The following is a 20,055-nucleotide window of genomic DNA, read 5'->3' on the forward strand; positions in this document are numbered from 1 at the left end:
AAGTGCCCAAACTGTGCATGTATGCATGCCCAAAATGAAAGGCGCGTGTGTGCCTGAATGTGCGCATGCATGGACACGCATGCAGACATGCGCAGACATGAGCACAGACATGCACAGACATGCACACATGCGCAGCATAGACATGAAGACTAGCTGGCCAGCTGGAGGTGGGGCATCCCAACACCGGCAGCGCGGTAAGAGGTAAGATCTTTTTCTTTTGTGAGCTTCTGTTTTGTCGTTTGCAGGGAAACAGAAGCTCATGAAAGAAACGCCACAGAGATCTGACCTGGGGAGATGGCACACATGCCAGCAGAGAGGGTTCTGTGTCAGGGGTGAAATGTAAAATTTGTTACTACTGGTTCTGTGAGCATGGCTTGGTGGGGGGGGTGTTAATGTGACTGGGTGGGCGTGGCCAACTTTTTTTTTAACTTTTCAAAGCATTTTTTCTAATGATTTGAAAAGCCTCTGCCAATCAGGCAACTCAGCTGGGAGTTGCCAGAGGATTTTCAAAGCATTTTCTTTACCACCTCTTCGGTCAAGAGGTTGCAGAAAAAAATGCTTTGAAAAGTCTCTGATGATCCCAGCTGGGCCGCGCAATCATCAGAAGCTTTTGTTTTTACTTTTAAAAGCATTTTTTCTTCGGAAGAGGTTGTAGAAAAAACATGGGCATGGTTGGGCGGGGGGGCGCAGGGATTTTTGCAACCGGTTCTCCGAACCACCCGCCGCCATTGCTACCGGATCGGGCGATCCGGTCCAAACCGGGAGCATTTCACCCCTGCTCTGCGTGCTACCTCTGGCACGCGTGCCAGTTTTGCCATCACAGTTGTAGAGTCTTCAGTTTGTTCTCCGACCATCCAGCAGTGCTCCAGCAAGCTCAATAACACATATTATTTATCTCTAATAAAAGAAATGAGCTGATGGTCTTTAGTCTCTATTTTAACTAACCAGATCTGTGTCCTACTCAGTGGCTAGTCAAAATAGAAAGCTACCAGATGTGGTTCATTAGCTCCTTAGTGTAGGATAAACAGGCTGTACCAAAGAGGGCAGCTTTTATTGTCAGAGGAAAATGTTGTCAGAGGAAAATTCTTCCCCAGGTGAACAGAAGCTTCAGCTGGAAGGATGGAAGACAAACCAAGCAGCCAGCCCACTTCCTCTAGAGAAAGCAAACCATAAGCTCATTTCTTAAAAAGCTGCAACACAAAAGAGCAAGCAAAACAGGGGATCTCTGAATTAATAAAATTGATTATCATCTCCCAATAATCTGGATTGTAATAATAGTGGATCCTAATAAAATGTTGACATTTTAATACATACATGAATGAAATATGGAAAATTTCAGATTTAAGATAAATAAGGGGGAGGGGGAAACAAGATTTCTACTCCTAAAACTCTCCTGTCTGTTTGTCTATATGTCAACTTCAATTAGCCAAAATGATGCATCATAGGGCAACAATTTTTGAAACCAGTAATTTAAAGATTGCATACAAAATCCAAGAACCATTATTCCCATATAATCGAAATTTCAATGATCTTCACACCAGCTGCATTTATAAATTTGCAGCAATTGCAGTACCACTGTGGTCAGCCACAGCCACATAATTGTGATTTTTGACCCTATGACAGCTTCCCACAAGCAAAATCAATGGGGAAGCTAGGAGGAAGTCAGAAGTTGCTCCAACTCCCACTGCTTTTTTTCCTGTCCATGGTCATTCTGTTTATCTCTTTAGCTAAGTAATATTGCCAAGGAAAGATCCAACATGTTATAGGTTGTCTAGTATTAATTAAAACTATGACAGAGGGTGATCAAAATCAGCATATTTGACTGGTTTCATATTAGAGTTTGCTAATATCTGGGAGTAAATGAATGTATTATGTAGAATGCTTTTTTGTGTTCTAGACAATAGCTACATTGAAAAATAACGTGCCTTTTTTGCAATGGCAAAAACTTCTAAATTCATATAGCAAGGCAATGACCATGCAGTCAAATGAAAGTGTTACTGGATGCTAAAGAAATAGGTAGTTCAGCAGTACCTAATTTGAAATTATATCTTGTGGGAAGCTGTCTGGTATGTTTAAAAGAATAGATCTTGTTGAGGAAGAGAAGGTTGTTAAATTTGGAGGGTAACAGTAACAGTATAACAGAGTTGGAAAGAACCTTGGAGGTCTTCCATTCTAGACAATTGGCTGTCCAATCTGACTCAGCCTTCCATCCTTCCGAGGTCAGTAAAATGAGGACCCAGATCAGGGGTGAAATCCAGCAGGTTCTGGAGAACTGGTAGTGGAAATTTTGAGCAGTTCAGAGAACTGGCAAATACCACCTCTGGCTGGCCCCAGAGAGGAGTGGGAATGGAGATTTTGCAGCATCCTTCCCCTGGAGTGGGGTGGGAATGGAGATTTTGCAGTATCCTTCCCCTGCCATGCCCACCAAGCCACACCATGCCCACCAAGCCACACCCACAGAACCGGTAGTAAAAACATTTGAATTTCACCACTGACCCAGATTGTTGGGAGTAATATGCTGACTCTGTAAACCGCTTAGAGAGGGCTGTAAAGTATTTTGAAGCGGTATATAAGTCTAAGTGCTATTGCTAGTGCTATTGATTAGGGTGTTGTTTTCGATGAGAGATGATATGAGAGGTGAGGTGTGTGTGTGTGCGTGTGTGTATGAGAGAGAGAGAGGGAGGTACAGGGACAGGGACACAGAGATGGACAGATAGCAGACAAGATATTTAGTTTTGTGTTTGAAAGCTTAATTTTTTATATGTTCGTGTATTGTGTTTTTTTTAATATTTCCTTTATGTGTAGAAGTATAACAAAGTTTATATCCAGAAAAGAAGGGCATTTGGGGAGGGGATCATGAATAAATGATATTGACTAGAGGCAGGAAAGATCCAGCCTCGCCCAAGAGAGATTTACTAAAACAATCCTAATAAGAAAATTGGACAAAGTAATTAGGTGATGGCTACTGTATTTTTCAGAGTATAAGACACACCAGAGTATAAGATGCAGCTTAGTCTTTGGTAAGGAAAATAGGGAGGGGGGGAAATCTGCCTATAAGGTATTCATCTGGCTAGCATCCTTAGTCTGGTCAGCTTCAGCACATTAGTTTGCTGGTTTTTATCCCCTGCTTGGGGATAAAAAACAGCTTTTAAAGCACAACTGATCTTTGGAGAGAGAAGCAATGAGAAAAGCAGGCAAACCACGGAGATCGCTTCACTCGCTAGCGCCTCCTTAGGGCTGAAAAAAAACTTTACAAGTGAGAGTCGGAAGGAGCAGGCAAAGCATAGATTGCTTCACTCACTAGCGCCTCGTTAGGTCTGAAAGAAGCTTCAAAAAAGCTACATTTGGAGTATAAGACACACTGAAATTTTCAGCCTCTTTTAGGAGGGAAAAAAGTGCGTCTTATACTCCAAAAAATACGGTACTTAATCCCATCAATGTTTCTCTGTTGGTTAACATGAAACAATATATTTTAGCATCCGTGCCACCTCTAAAAGACTCAGTACTTTTAAACAATAAAATGTCTCTCCTTATACTGTTTTTCAGTTATGGTCCCCCAATACTAACAGCAAATCAGAGCCTTAGAATTTGGTGCCCCACAATGCAAGAGGTCTTTCTTTCTCTTTCTGTTTTTTTTCTCCTTGTAAGCTGGAATCCAACAATCTTTTAATAAAGTATGCACTTCCTCCCAAGAGTTGGACTGCTTCTTTCATATCCATAATGTGTGTGTGTGTGTGTGTGTGTGTGCGCACACTCCTTGTCTATTCCTCTGTACTGTTTAGCTTCTTCTCTTTCTCCCATAACATTTGTTGGTGCAGCATCAACCTTTGCCTCTATATTTGGTCTGAAGTCCAGAGTCAATTTATTTCAGATGGTAAACAAGTCCAATGCAATCTTCACGTGTAAAAACAGTAATAGACACTCACAGATAAGGATATAGCCTCTCATCTCCTCCTCCCATCCTGCAAGTTTTCTGCATATTGCTATTGACAGAACTTCTTCATAGTTATGTCTAGTTGTGTGATTCAAATAATTTAACAACCAGTCCTCTGCCCTAATGACCAGCTGGGTAGATGTGGCTGGGTGGGCATGTGACTGGGTGGGCATGGCCAACTCACAGTCACTCACATTGAGGGGTGCCTCGCCCAGCCTCTCCTGACCCCTCCCCTCCCAGCCACTCCTCGCCTCCCCACCTGGAAGCTCAGCAGAAGCACCTCACTGAACTGAGTGAGGACTATTAGCATAGGCTTTCCAAACAGAGAGAAGACCTGAGGGAGTGCAAGGCCAGGTGCCGTCGCCTGGAGGCTCAGTGGGCTGAGATGGTCAGCCAGTTCCAGGCTCGTCACCACCAGTGGTGCTTCCCTCCAGCCTTTGCCTAAAGTCCCATATCAGGAGACTGAAGCAGATCCCAAGTTGGAATTTGTGCCCCCCTCCGACCTGCACAAAAAGACCCCGAAGGAGGAGACTCTCTACATCAAGGTGGGGTCGCTGCAGCCATCCTCCAGCAGCAGAACAAACTGCAAGGCCGAGGCCTTGCTCACTGCCCTCTGAGGTGCCTGGACTCCCGGTGATGGAGGGAGTGGCTGGAGCTACTAAACAGGTGGCCAAGCTAAATGCTTGAAGGACCCCCTCCCATCACTGGGAATCCAGGCACCTCAGAGAGTGGTGAGCGAAGCCTCTGACAGATGAGGACTTTGCAGGGGCCAACCTAGCGCCCGGGCTGGTTATAACACAAAATTTCAGCCTATGCCTTATTGGAGATTCCTAACTGCAATGGCTGCTGCTGCTCAAGTTAACGTCCCCCTGCATCAATCCAGCAGACAAAGGGGGTTGGAGAGAAACAGTCCAGTTGCCAATGTGCTCCACCTGCTTCCTCCCCGGCGCCGGCAGCTGCTGCTGCTGCTGCTGCTGCTGCTACTACTACTACTGCTGCTGAGAGAATGGGAGGCCAGCGAACTGGAGAGCTTCTTCCCCATCTTCCCAGGAGCATGGGACTTCTTGCGACCAGTCCCTGAGCTCCCCTGAGTCCAGTTGCCAAGATGCTATCTCCCCATGCTTCGTCCTCTCGGATGCCTTAGAGCTGCCTTGGAGTTTTGCCTGCGTGGATGTTGCTTGCTTGGAGGGGGGCACGGCAGGTGGTTAGAGGAATGACAAATGGCCTTAGTCTGGCCAGATGGGAAAGTGCGAGAAGGTGGCGACTCTTTTTGCTGCAGCATAAGGAGGGAAGGGAATGCAGTCGATAGTCCCTTATTCTCGCCAAAAATATAATTCGAACAGCCCAGTGAGGAGAGGCTGGACGAGGGGAGGAGTGGCTGGGAGGGGAGGGGAGGGGCAAGGCTGCAGCCAGTTCCCCAAACTGAACAAACAGTTGGCTACGGTTCTAGAGAACTGGTGAGAACCAGCTGAATCCCACTGAAAATAAGCCATGGAATTCTCCCCTCAACTGCGTCCATAAAGAACAACATAATGTAGTCCTTCAGGGTATGAATCAAATGAAAAAGCAATGGATGGCATCAACCTAAACTGTACTGTGAACATTTCTCCCACAATGGTGATTAATGGTAGTTCTGCTATTGTCTCTCTGAGCACTGTCAGAAGATAATATCGGCACCATCTGTTTGAGTGCTTTGGAATTGGCCTTCAAAACTTAGCAAATAACCGTGTTATTTAGTATCTATCTAAAGCAGCTGGATCTGTAGAATAGAATAGAATTCTTTATTGGCCAAGTGTGATTGCTCACACAAGGAATTTGTCTTTGGTGCATAAGCTCTCAGTGTACATAAAAGATATAAGTGATAAATCATCAGAACAAATTCCTATTGGAGCTCACACACACACACACACACAGACACACACACACGCATGCCTGCACACAAACATTATTAAAATTTAGGCACAGCCTTAGCCAGACATTTTGGGGAGATTTTTACATTGCAACATATACGCTTTTTCCATATTTAATGTTTAGTTATGTAAACCTTGCCTACAGATACTCAGGAATGAGTAGAAAATAAACGTGTAATTAAATCAATTCAAAGTTTTCCAGTCTATTGAAATTATATCTAAGCAGAAGATACACATATTGTACCATGAATATATCAGTTTCAGTTATTTGGATTCACAATAAAATCCCCAGTATTAGAATATTTCTTCAGATGATATCACAAGCAGTTATCATAACATGAACTTTTTCATCATCATCATCCTTAAGGTTTTTTTTATTTATTTCAAAATATGCTGGGAACAATGTAGTCTGTGTGATTGCCATCAATAAGGCCGTCTCCATTGTTGTGAATCAACCAGCAAGGGATATTGGCACCCTGCTGGATATCAGCTACGTAATCCTTCTGCCATCCCCTACAACATAACATAGAAAGCAATGAGCTTAGAGAATCCAGTTCATGCAAGCATCTCAATGTCAGCTAAAATGTCAGGCTCTTTTTACCTGGTTACTGTCAGCTGGTTATTCTTCACAATCATGGTGGCATCTAGTTTTTCTGGATCCGATCCAGGGTGGACCTCAAGTATATCAAAGTCAATTGGGTGGAAAAATTGCCCTTAAAACAAACATGACAGCAGCAGCAGTAATTATTAAACAGTTGTCAGTCATTTGAGAGCAAAAGAGGAACTTGATTAAATAGTTGTCAGTCATTCAAGAGCAAATGATAAGAGCTACATCTTGCATTCAGCAGTGCTAATTGTGGCTATAAGTTGGATGTACCTACTTTTATAGCTACACTATTGAGGTCCTAATCCTATTTTTTACTTATACAGAAAGGTTGCATACAGTACATTACTCTCCTGTTTTCAGAGAACTTGGCTTATATGGGTCACAATACCATTGGGATTGGCAATGGAGCACTAAGGTTCAAATTTAAAATAAGCCTGTTTGGATGATCCAAAATACTGCTTTGGAAATTGTCTGAGCTTTGTGTGTATGAGTGTTTACATATGACAGAGACAAAGAGCTACAGATGAGATAAAATGGCCCTAGAAAATGAAGGTTCTGGTTCTCCCCACTATTGTGTACAGCTCCTGTACAATGGCTCTTGATGGGTTTTCATGGCATAGGTTTTTTTCTTGTCCTCATATTAAAGAAGAAACTGTTAATTAAGGAGCAGTTTTTTCTTTAAAATGGGAAGGCGAAAAGCAAGGAAGTGTGCCAAGAGTCAAAATGATTGGCTACATTATCCTTGTCCATCAAATTGTTTCTTTCAAGGCCCAGAAAAGAGATGGAATAAACTGGTGATTCCATTTTTATCTCTATTCTATACATTAAAGGATTAAATCTCAGTTAATTGAGTTAATCCAAAACATTAATTAGCCCTTTGGAACTGTCTATGCTAATTTCCTAGAAAATAGTTTCCAATTAAACTGGAAAGTTCTAGAGTTTTTTAAATTTAGAAATAATCTTCAGTTAATAAATAATCATTTTATTCATTTTACTTTTTATTGTATTTATTATTTTTTATGCTGCCCAACTCCTATATGCAATTATTCTTTTCTATTTTTATCTAATGTTCATCTCTCTCTCTCTCTCCATGCTTCTGCTTGTCTTTTACCCCATTTTGTCAGTTAACTGTTTTTGATGTATACATCAGGATATATTTATTGCTGTCTAGGTCAAGTAGTGTGCCCTAATCTGAATATAGGAATCAAATGGAATGTGCTTGGTGTAAATTAAACTGGAAATAACTCATAACAATACCTCCTCCCCCCCCCCAAAAAAAAAACCCTACCAAGACCTCAACAACTTTTATACACAATGATAGCAGAAGGCACAATCCAGAAATAAACACTGCATTGCTGGCAACAAACAAACGTAAATCTCAAGTGTTACTGACTATTTAATCTCATGCCAAGTCATTCAGGAATTTAACCTCATGCCATTTCAGAAGACATGAAAGCCTTATGAAAGAAAAGCAGTGAAAAAACAAAACAAAGAAATTATTTAGAATAACATCTTTGAATTACCTAGTAAACCATGGGTTTGTTCAGATAATCTGTGACTATCAATCATGTAAAATCCCAGGAAATCTTGGCGTAATGGATGTTTCCACACTTGATGTAGAACAACAATAAACTTTGCTCCATTATCCATTGAAACCTCTAGGCTCTCTTTTCGTTTGATTATTAGTGTCAAACTAAGTGGGAAAAGAGAAACCAAGCAGGAAAAAGTGATTGTTAGTATGCATAATGCAGAAATTCGAATCAGGAAAATTGGTTGCAAGGGGAGAACCATTTCTGGAGAAGGTATCTGTAAGCACATGGCTATTGTTTAAATGAAGCCTAGCATTAAATTTTGCTACAGCCTAACGGTTCTGTCCTTCAACCATGTTTAGTTTCAAAAATATAAATGCCCATAAAAATCCTATACAATGCCCAGCTTCCTCACTTTATTACAATTAGATTTCTCAACTTAGATTTCTCAATTGCAGCTGGAACCAGTCCTATAAAATCCCCTACCCTTTAAATATGTACTGTATCTGCTACACTTTTGGATGGCACATTTTCATAGATAAATCAAAGTAAGTGGTGTCTGTACAGGTAGTTGTCAACTTATAATCATTCCTTTATAATCCGAAATTACAATGGCACCGAAAAAGGTGACTTATGACTGTTTATTATATTTACGACTGTTGCAGCATCCCTGTGGTCACATGATCAAAATTCAGATGCTTGGCAACTGAGTCATATTTATGATGGTTGCAATGTCACGGGGTCATGTGTTCACTTTTTGTGACCTTCTGACAAGCAAAATCAATGGGGAGCCATATTCATTTAACAGTGTTACGAAATTAATGACTGTAGTCATTCATTTAAGAACTGTGGCAAGAAAAGTCAGAAAATGGAGCAAAACTCACTTAACAACTGTTTTGCTAAACAATAGAAATTTGGGGCTCAATTGTAGTCAATCTTTGAAGCTTTAAGATATGAGGAATTCTGGCTGGAGAATTTTGAAGGTTGAAATCAACACATCCCGAAGTTACTAAGGGTGAGAAACATTGGTAACAGAAGAAGCTTTCTAGCCATGGACTCCACATCCTTTTTCTCATGTTCTTACCTCAGTCTCAGTGACATAAGCAGATTCTTTCTTGAAATATTATTCCACTTCGCCCATTGTTTATAATGGGTCATCACTTTTTTTAGATAACTAGAACATGGGTACATATTTACTTAAATATAGGCCATATTAAGTATCTGAAATATATTGAAAATATATATTTCAATATATATTTCAAAAATGTATCTCACTGGTATTTCATAGGCCATATAGAATGTTTTATACTTCATATCAGGGGTGAAATCCAGCAGGTACTGACAGGTTCTGGAGAACCAGTAGCGGAAATTTTGAGTAGTTCGGAGAACTGGCAAATACCCCCTCTGGCTGGCCCCAGAGTGGGTTGGGAATGGAGATTTTGCAGTATCCTTCCCCTGCCATGCCCACCAAGCCACACCACACCACACCACGCCAACCAAGCCACGCCCACAGAACCAGTAGTAAAAAAAATTGAATTTCACCACTGCAACATAATTATTTTTTTATAAAGCATGCCTCATGTTTGCAAAGGAAGTTGTAGCATGTTGTCTTTATCTGTAGCTGAATTTATTTAGATCTACCCTACTTTATTTATATTAGGACTGAGCAAACTTGTTTCTGTGTGAAAGTCACCTTCTTTCAGGGTTAGTCTGTTGGGGGAATGCATTGTTAATAGAGTTAAAACAAGCAGAGATTAAGAGCAGAGCCCAAAGGGAGGGTAGATGTAGAAACAGTGGGTGGGAACATCCATTCTTTCTGACATTCTTTTTTCTCTCATTGCATTTTGCAAAGAAATAAGGATAACTTGTCAGAAACCTGATCTGGTATCTTGCCTTAGGCTTTTGGAATAGACCAAGAGATGTGCAAAATTACAGAAGCTTTAAGTCGCTCATCCCTGATTTAAGAATAATGCTTTTATATATTACGAATATAAAAAACTCACCCGGGTTGTTGTAAGCCAACTTCATGAAACCAACTGAATATTCTCTTTTCCATACCATTTTGAAGGATGACATTTTGAGTGGTTATTTCAAGCCTTACATTCTGATTCATAGTTACAATCCCAAGTTTTCCAAAATATGTGTTCTGTGGTTTTACATTGTTGATGCTCTTTTTATCGCCAATAAGCTGTCCATTGACGGTAAAACCTAAAGTCCAGAAATGAAGTTAAAGGGATGGCATATGTATAAGTAACATATTTTCTAAATGTCTTTTCTAGGAGGCAGAATTCCATACTACATATTTTTTGTTAAACTGGGATTGACTCTAATGAAAATAAAATGTTTATTTCTTTTCCCCCTAATCTTCATTGACAGCATATTCCTTTACCATAATATTGTATTTGTACTAAAAAGAAAGCCATTGGTCCCCTCTTGTACTTTAAGCAATCTTGAAATATGTAGCGTAATGAATTATGCCTCTTAGAGTAATTTAATTTTCTCAATCTCCTTTAATTGGGGATAATTACATTTTTATTTCTTCAGAGAATAACAGATTGGTTTAAAAATATCCAAATAGCTTCTCCAAAGGGCAATGACCATTTATTGGTAATTCCAGCATCTAGAAGTCATATATTGTAGTACAGGTAGCTCTGAAATACATGCATCACATTCTGAAGCCTTTTCAATAAAAATCCATTTCTGCTGTATATGGATATGTTCCATGATTTAAAATCAAATCTTTTCCGATAATCTGCTATGGTGATCATCTCTTGTAGATTGGTGCCTAAGAATCACCATGGCTTCCTTGAAGTGAACTCACCTTTTGACATCTATTACAATACTTTCAAGGTGTTGATATCTAGAGTACAGAAGTTAGCAGGAATAAATAGCCATGTTGAACTAACAAAATGGTAAATACACTCAGAACCAAAGGATATAATCTGTTTTGAGATATATTGATGGTGAGTGGATGTTAGGATATAGTAGAAGCTTTGATAAGCTTAGGAAACCCTGAATATATGGTTCCTGTGAATTCTTTAGATTCTTTAGATACACTAGCATGACATGGAATCAATGTATGTGTGGTTATATAATATAACCACATAATATAATATATTATATAATGGATGAACATTTGGACTAGCATACCTGTGCATCTCCTATATGATTATATAGAGTTGATGGCTCAATTTTTCAATAATAACCTAGCCAAAGCATGAAAATTGCTCCTTGTGGATTGAAAGGGGGGGAGAAGCTATATTGTATTGGGATACTGTAGTGATACTTCTATTGTCTACCTTTGCTGCTATAGCAGACTTTAGAATATGGGGTTGTCAGCAACTAATCTAACGATTTGGCAACCCCAGTATATACACCTCATGTGTGGCAAGCCTTCTGGATTCATAACACTTAAACAGGTCTTGTGAAGAGAGCAGTAGAAACTTCCTTAGTATTAGTCAAATATGAAAGACAGTGGCAGGTAAAGAATTTACATGTTATCTGCATATTCTTTATCCAAAGGAAACAGACCTCAAAGAAATCAAATGGAATTAGATAGACCATAAACTGATCTAGCAGTGCAATATCTTTCTTACTTACAATCACAGTTTCAGAAAAGAAAGCCTCACCTGTAACTGGATCTCTTATCAAATTTACCACCACCCCTGGCTCCTCATTAATGTTGAAACAAAGGGCATCTTCCTTCTGGGGTACAGCTATAATAAAGTGTGGGTCTCCATCAACTGCAAAGAAGAAATTACCCAAAATCATGCTTCCATCAGTGGGTCGTTATATTTCTGTGATTTTTTGTGTTGCATCATTTAAAATGAAATAGAAGAATATAAGAATAAAAGGTATGGAAAGACACAGAGCTTCTATTTAGTATATTTCTGTAGTGCCCTTACAGTAGAAAGAACATTCAGGGTAACATTATTGTAACATGGGCCTTAGCCTTAATCCAACATTGGAAATTAAGAAGAGGAGTTCGTTGATTTCATTTTCTTGTTATGTAATCATCTCTAGTTGATGATTGAGGGAGCTGAGAAAAAAATAAGGCCTGTGTCTTTCACAGGCAGCAATAGTTGCACTAGACATGATCCGTTCCTTGAAGCGCCTCCCATTTTAAGGTATAGCATGAGACATTTCAGTCCACATCCAGCAATTGGCTGTTCTGTCTCAAACAGGAAGACCTGAAAGCCTTTTGTTGCCTTTACTTCATGGATTCACTGTCCAGGACCTCAGAAAGTTTTATTTTTTCCTTACTTTTTTTCTTATTATTGATATCAATCAGGAGTGGGTTCTACTTACCTTTACTACTGGTTTGCAACGGGATCACATATGTGCGCGCTCACTTCGCTTGCGCATGTTCCTTGCTTCTACACATGTGCAGAAGCTTCTGCGCATGCGCAGATCGCTTGTAATGATGTCAGGGTCAGTGGGCGGAGCCTTCCGCCGGTTTTACTACCAGTTCTATAGAACTGGTCTGAACCGGGGGTAACCCACCACTGATATCAATCACTCTTTGTGTGTGTGTGTGTGTGTGTGTGTGTGTGTGTGTGTGTGTGTGTGTGTTGGATATTTATGAACTCTAAAAAAGAAACTCACCACTAGAATAATAGTCAGGAACTATGGATGGAGGTAGATAGCTGGACACTTGTAGCTTTCCTGCATAAAAGAAATGAAAAACAAAACAAAACAATTGTTGTAATTATAAGTGTATCAGTTAACATTCTGCTCCATTTCAATAATAGCTTCGAAGGCCAGGTTCACATTTGAGGCAGGGAAAGGAAATATTTGGGGGGAGGCAAGGATTACATAACATTTGAAGGAAGGACAGGGACAATCAGTAAACCAAGTAATGGAATGAAATTTGTGCACCTATCTTGCACATTGATGGGCTTAGATTTTGTTTGTTTTTGTTTGTTTTTCTTGGTCTGAGTATAGTGCTTCAGGAATTGCACCTAATTAAGGTTTACCTTGAACAGATTTCATGTATTTTGTGTCTCAAAATAATGGAAGATCGCTTCTTTTCACTGTTTGGCAATTATGGTAAGATTCTTTCTCCAAAAGAAAGCAAAAAGTTTGAGAACTACCTGTGACCTTGGGCAATGGATTATTCATGTGTGATTTACTGATGGATTAGTATTACCTCATTCATTATATAAAGTTGTAAGAGATATTTCCCTCATTTTCTTCATCACTTAAAAAGGCTCTACACATCACTGCAGCATCAAACCCTTCCTTACCCATAATTGCCAATTACTACAATGGTCATTCCAGGAAGCACTGCAGGAGTTAAACGTCTCTATAAAGAGCACCAACCTGCTGTGAGTGAAGAAATAACTATAAGACTTCCAGCTGAGGTTGCGGCAGGATCAGTCATGGAGAGCGGGTCTCTGCGCTCCTGTGCTGAGTTTTCCCTGTTGGTGGGCTCCGAAAGGAGCCAAAGCCACCCTTTAGGGGTGGTGAAGCAAAGAAGGGGGCCCTGTGAGGTTGCGGAGAGCCGCATCTCTCCTGCCTGGCCCGGGACTTTCTTTTTTTCCCTCTCAGCCATAACAAGAAGAGGCAGCCTAAAGATGACTGCCGTGAAGCTGGGACAGTCAAGGAACAGCTAAGACTGGTGCTGGAACACAGTTAGTGAACAGTGTCTGGAACTGGGTGAGAGGATTCCTTTTTACTCAAAATTTAACCACAAAAGAAAAAATCCAGGAGAACTATTTGCTCAGAGCTACTTGTTAAAGCAGAGAGTGAACATTTTGAGAAAAATATTGGTTGGAAAGGTCAAAGGGTTAGGGTTTAAAAATACAGAAAATTGAATTTTTAAATTTGGAAGGCATTATTTCGGGAAGGCATTTTAAAATGCTGGAACTATTTACTTAAAAAGTTAACCCTGCTTTTATAAATTGAGTTAAAATCAAATTGGTTTGAAACTGGTTAGTTTTGTAATAACATTGAAATTTAAGCTGAGAGCACCACCTGCTGATGAAAGGAAATACAACACATATTTACAAGCCTGGCAAGGTTTTGGATATGATATAAACAATACTTACCTGGAAGATTGTGAAGATATTTACTGAGTTATATGCCTCTACTTCATGAACATCGGAGATTTAAATGTGAGAACAAGGAAGATGTCTAATTAAAGTGACCGCTGAATGTTATGATACATGATTGAATTTATAAAGACGATTTAAAGAGATTTTGAACATCTCCCTGGACTACTTAAAGGGAATTGAAGGATTAACTATGAGACATAAGGAATTATGATCAGTATATTTTTTTGAGGAGTATTTTTAGGCTTGAATATATGGTTTCTGAACTACTGGATAAGAGCTGGACTTATTAAAATGAGACGAGATGCTCCATTGGGGGAAACTAGTGGAACTTCGGAAGATATGGTGTTAATGTTTCAAAGTATAAAGGACATTATAATAAGAAATCACAAGGAGATTAAGGAAATAATGCATGGCATAGAGAGAAAGCTGGAGTAAAGATCAGGACGCCCAGGAAAGGGAGGAGCCAACAGAAAGAACAAAGGAAAAAGTACAACTGGTGAACCAGCAAATAAAAGAAGAAGATAAGAAGGAGACAACAATAAAAATAACAATGACTGACAAAACAAAACAAAGGGGAAATACTTTAAGAGTTTTTAAAAGAGATTTGGAGATGCAGGAAGTTATTTTCAAAAAGGAGACAGGAGCATGGCTAGATTCTTTGAAAGCTAGACAGTGGAAGAGGGTAGAGATGAGAGAAATATTTAGATTGAATAGTCAGGATGTGGATGCAGACAGAAACAAAGATCTAAGAGAAGAATATGGGAGGTATATCAAAAAACTAATAAGAATTAAAATATTAATGCAGGCAAGAGATGATGGTTAGAAAGGAAATGTTTTTTAATGTAAGGGTGGCACGATTAAAGCTAGAATAGAGATAGAAATAAGAGAATGGGGAATCATTACGTACACTTTTATATTATAAAACAAAAGCAATAATAAGAGCCTTGGTAGTACAGGGGTTTAAGGCACCCTGTTATTAAGCTTATTAAGACCAGCTGCCTGCAATTACTGCAGGGTTCGAATCTCGCCAAGGCTCAAGGTTGACTCAGCCTTCCATCCTTTCTAAGGTAGGTGAAATGAGGACCCAGTTTGTGGGGGCAATAAGCTGACTTTGTATAAATATACAAAAGGATGAAGGCTATTGCTGAGCACATTGTAAGCCGCCCTGAGTCTTCGGAGAAGGGCGGCATATAAATCAAATTAAAAAAAAAAAAAGATGGGAAAATTAGAGATTAATGGTGCTATTATTATGTATGTTTAAATAATATTGTGATTGGCATTGGAATAATATGCTGAAACATTGAATAACTAAATAGTGGAAAAGCATAACTTAACATAAATATGTGTATTAATATTAGAACTACGTTAGTTTGATGAATGTAATGAATATGATTAGTATTATTGTTTTTTATTAAAATGAAAGCGAATAAGAATTAAAGTATTAATCTGGATAAGAGATAAGGGATAAAAAGGAAATGTCTTTTTTAAATATTAAAAATTAGAATGGAGATAGAAATAAAGAGGGGATTATTAATGTACACATTTTTATATAATGAGATAAAAGCAATAATTAGAGGGAAGATTAGAAATTGAATAATGAAAGTATAATTTATGTGTAAACAATATTGTGATTGGCATTAGAATAATATATTGAAACATTGAATAATTAAATAATGAAAGACTATAACTTAATATAAATGTGTATTAACATTAGAATTACATACATTTGATGAATGTAACAAATATGATTGATATTATCCTTATTTGCACCAAAATATGATACCCAGGTGCCACACTGTTCATGCATTAATGTGTATATGTAAAATAAAATAAAAAACTTGAAAAAAAGGAAAAGAAATAACTATAAAAGCTAAACAAAAACAATGAAACACCCACACAGAGGTTTCAGACTGAAGTCAGAATGCCAGATCAACTATGGCTGATTTTTACTTTTACCATGGATCTGTTGAAGCAAACGGTCCAAATCTGCTCCCAGCATTGTCTGTAATACAATTCCTTTAAATACTTGGTTGTTGTTTTTAATTAAATGTGGCTATGACCTTCCTGGATATAAGGCAATTCCCATCTGCCCAACCATGGTGGGCAAGATTCAAGTGAAACTTTGCTTATAATCAACCAAGCTGTACAATAAATTTCAGAAAATTAAGCTAGTACTTTACATTTTATATAATTAAACCTATTAATTTAGAAAATTGCTCTGAGCTAATAAATGGAAAATATGGCATACACCTTTCTTTAAAAGCACAGTGTACATTTACCATAAATTACATTCCATTGTGAAAATCTACACATTTCACCTTAAATAGATAGCAAAAGAGGGAACTAAAATAACACTCCATTAAACCTGACCAATGGAATGGCAAAATATTAAATATGAGGGAAAGAATTAGAACTGAACTTACCTTCAGCTGTTTCCAAGGGTAAATAGAGAGGAAGGAGAGGGGAGAGAGGGTGAGGGAAAGGGAGAGAGAAAGAAAAACATTAATTGTTTTGCTAAACGAGTTTGATTGCAAAAAATTATAGTTGACCTATCTCAATAAGAATAGACTGGAGGGTGCACTGCATACAATGTCAATTATGTCTCTAGGCAGTTATTTTTATTTCTTCTAAAAACAGCTACTTCCTTTTAAAAGGGCTTGACCCGAAGTCTTTTCTAATTATTACTCATATTACAAAATATAGTTTATACATAAAATCACTCCCTTCCCCTTCCTCCATTGATTCATTTCATGCAGTTATTTAGGAAAGCAGTACCATCAATATTTTATTTCCTTTCATTCTTCCAGAGATAAATTTCATCTGATAGGAATGATACATTTCAGTTTGCAATTCTTTCATTTCAACTTCATCTACAACAGGACAAAAATTATGAGGCTTTTCAGAAAGAAGGGACCAAATTAAAGAACAATTGTGGTGTGGTGAGTAGATATGTTTAGTTGAACCCATTGTGGTTTTAGAGTGGGGTGTTCAACCTGGGCCACTTTCAGACCTCTGGACTTCAACTACCAGAATTCCCCAGCCATCATTGAAGTCCACAGATCTTAAAGTTGCCATGGCTGGAACAACTTGTTTTAATGCATGTGTCTTAATCTTAGCAGCAGGTTGGGGAATTCTGGCCTTTGAAGCCCACACATCTTAAAGATGCCAAGATTGAGAAACATTGCTATAGCAAGAGATTGCTAAAAATCGCATTTCTACTTTTTATTTGTTTTTTAATTTTTAAATTGTGTTTTGAAAATATTTAATTTAAAATGTGAAAAATAAGAACAAAAGATGACAAAAGCCATATTGTGAGATTGTTCTTCTCATGTTCTTCTCCATTGGGGAATATATCAGGGGTGAAATGCTCCCGGTTCGGACTGGCTCCAGCGAGTAGGTAGTGATGGTGGTGGGCAGTATGGAGAACCAGTAGCAAAAATCCCTCCCCCCCAGCCTCCAGCTTTCTTACCTTCGCAAGCCTGCCTTGCTTCGCTTGCTGTAATCCCTGCAATCCATTGCATCAGCAAGCAATTGAATCTCCCTGCCTGCAATCAAGCTCATCGGTGAGCAGCTCTTTCTGCCTGCTTGCCTGCCTGCCTGCCTCCCTGCCTGTAAGTTTTTTTTCCCCTTTGGGAGCTTTAAAAAAATAGTTAATTGGGGTTTTTTTTAGTCGTTCTTTTTTTAGACCTAGCCATTTAAAGTTTAGGAAGTTTTAAATTTAGCTGCTTTTATATAAAAATAAAATAAAATAATATTTGTGCAGCTTTCTGAGATTTTGTGTGTTTCTGTAGTGTTTCACTGTAATTACACACAAAATCTCACAAAGCTGTATGTGGAATTTTGTGCGTGTAAAGTGTGAAAGTTGGTTTTTTGGACTTTTTGTGGCTGTGTGAGGTTCCTGCTTGTTGCAGGGACAATTTTGCCCCTGCCTTTACATTGTGGGTGAGCCAGTTATGTTGTGTTGTGTTGTGTGTGTGTAAAGTGTGAAAGTTGTTTTTTTGGGCTTTTTGTGGCTGTGTGAGGTTCCTGCTTGTTGCAGGGGCCATTTTGGGTCTAGCACAGCTGCTTTTACATTGTGGGTGAGCCAGTTGTGTTGTGTTGTGTTTTGTAGGTTAAAAAAGGGCAAAGAAGTGATGTTGACTTGGCCATGCCCATCTGACCAACAAGCCACGCCTACCCAGTCACCTGACCATCAAGCCACACCCACAGAACCGGTAGCGAAAATTTTTAGATTTCACCCCTGGAATACATGTAATGTCAAAATGCATGTAGAAAAGAGGTGGAGCTTGTGTTGCCATGCCATGATGCTGCTGACATCAATCTGGTCCCCCTTGGTCTGTTTGAAGATGCTGCTGAAAAACACACACCACAAAACTCATGCTTTCCTATCCCAATCTAAGTGGAAAACATACTACCTGTTGCTCCAGTATATTCTCGACTAGTTCAACTGTGAATATTTTGAATATTGCCCCCAAACCAGTAAAAGCCAGATAGACTAATGTCCTTATGACAATATCTGTACCTTCTGTGGGTTTGTCAGCAACTGCTTCTGTTACGTTATTGCCTTCTGGCTTTGTGACAACCATAGATGTTAATGGAGTCACAAACTTATATTTCAGAGACAACTCCAGGGCTTTGGCAGTAATATTTTCTTTTTCATCTCCCTGCGCTACAGCACTAAAAGCAAGGACATTGGAGAAACATTTAGAAACTGTTTTAACCATGATAATATTAATTATTCAGTATTGTTCCATCCTGTAATGCAAAAACATATTGTAAATTGTTCCAAATAATAAAATAAATAGGATATTAAACTCATGAATACTTTGGAAACAAAAGACTTGTCTCCTGAAAGAAGAAAGAGATAACCGGGACTTTAAACTAAACTTATCAGACTCTAATGTGAAGTTAGAAGACCTGCAACAATTATCTTGCATTATCTGAAGCAATTTAACTTGGGCCAAGAGTTCAAATCAACTACAGCCCAAAAATGATGACTGGACAGACCAGTCCATTCCAGGCATTATTGCATGAAATTAATGAAACTAATTTTCCCTAAAATATAATCTTTCTCAAGAAAGTGATTTAAAGTGATTGATTTACCGATCCTCATGGACGTCTCTGGAGTAATCACAAAGTTGAAAAAGTCTTACATTACCATGCTTCTAGAAGTTGTTGAATGGTGAGATAAGCCCAGAATCTCTCAATATATTCTCCAAATATGTATTGTTGCTCTTCGAAAGCTTTGGTTGTTTCCTCAACATCAGCTTGTTCAGAATAAGTCACCTCATTTAGTGCCTAGACAAAGGAAAAGGATTGGATTTATAACTGCACTATAATTTTTCAGCAGTACACTTTTATACAGGTATTTATTTCTATATTTATGTATATTGAGCAACAGACAGCTGAACTCGCATGTATCAAAATATTTCAGGCAGTCTTTAAAGGTGTCAATGAACCCCATGGATTTCTAACACATTACAATTATTAACTGAGAAGATACCTGCACTGTCTTGCAAGTAACTTATATTTTGGTTTTAATATTTTTACTCTACATAAATGTGGTTTTATATCTTGGTTTGAGTTTGGTACAAACTAGGTTGCTATGGAATCACTATAAAACTATTTTTAATAATAAAGAAATAAGTACCTCTTTGCCAAATCTCAAATTATATTTTACACCAGCCTAGCCACTCAATGCATCTGATGATGTGTGCTGCAACTCAGAAAAAGTTGTGTGTCTGAATAACATTGGCTAGATGGAAAAAGTGCTATTAGTCCCCTTCTAATATCTTGTGTTGTGTGGATGATGCTTTCTTTGTCACCCAGGCTCAACATGACCACATAGCTTTCAGCCATGTAAACTGGTGGTAATATTGATGTCTCACTGCCTGAAAATGCTTTGTGTCAGTCTTATGACAGGTGAAGCTGAATGTTTATATGTAGAAGGATGGATTGGATATGGCTTGGCAGTTTAAATTCAGTTTGGCTAAGTACTAAGTGAAATAATTAGCCAATA

At 38.6% G+C, this 20,055-nt stretch overlaps 1 protein-coding gene across 1 annotated transcript in view; it reads right to left on the minus strand.

Annotated features, from left to right (window-relative positions):
* Positions 1-5,699: 5,699 nt before the first annotated feature.
* The window catches only part of LOC139312327 (inter-alpha-trypsin inhibitor heavy chain H3-like), a 31,675-nt gene continuing 17,319 nt past the window's right edge, over positions 5,700-20,055 (minus strand). The window contains exons 12-19 of the mRNA XM_070937033.1: positions 19,195-19,334; positions 18,548-18,713; positions 12,608-12,633; positions 11,610-11,752; positions 9,984-10,188; positions 7,975-8,144; positions 6,446-6,557; positions 5,700-6,357 (exon numbers count right to left, since the gene is read on the minus strand). Coding sequence (XP_070793134.1) covers positions 6,228-6,357; positions 6,446-6,557; positions 7,975-8,144; positions 9,984-10,188; positions 11,610-11,752; positions 12,608-12,633; positions 18,548-18,713; positions 19,195-19,334 — 1,092 coding nt within the window. The 3' untranslated portion in view covers positions 5,700-6,227. The remainder of the gene's footprint in view (positions 6,358-6,445; positions 6,558-7,974; positions 8,145-9,983; positions 10,189-11,609; positions 11,753-12,607; positions 12,634-18,547; positions 18,714-19,194; positions 19,335-20,055) is intronic.

Source organism: Pituophis catenifer, unplaced genomic scaffold (assembly GCF_029215685.1).
Source record: "Pituophis catenifer annectens isolate HBS135680 unplaced genomic scaffold, rPitCat1.0.hap2 SCAF_2, whole genome shotgun sequence".
Lineage (NCBI taxonomy): Eukaryota > Metazoa > Chordata > Lepidosauria > Squamata > Colubridae > Pituophis > Pituophis catenifer.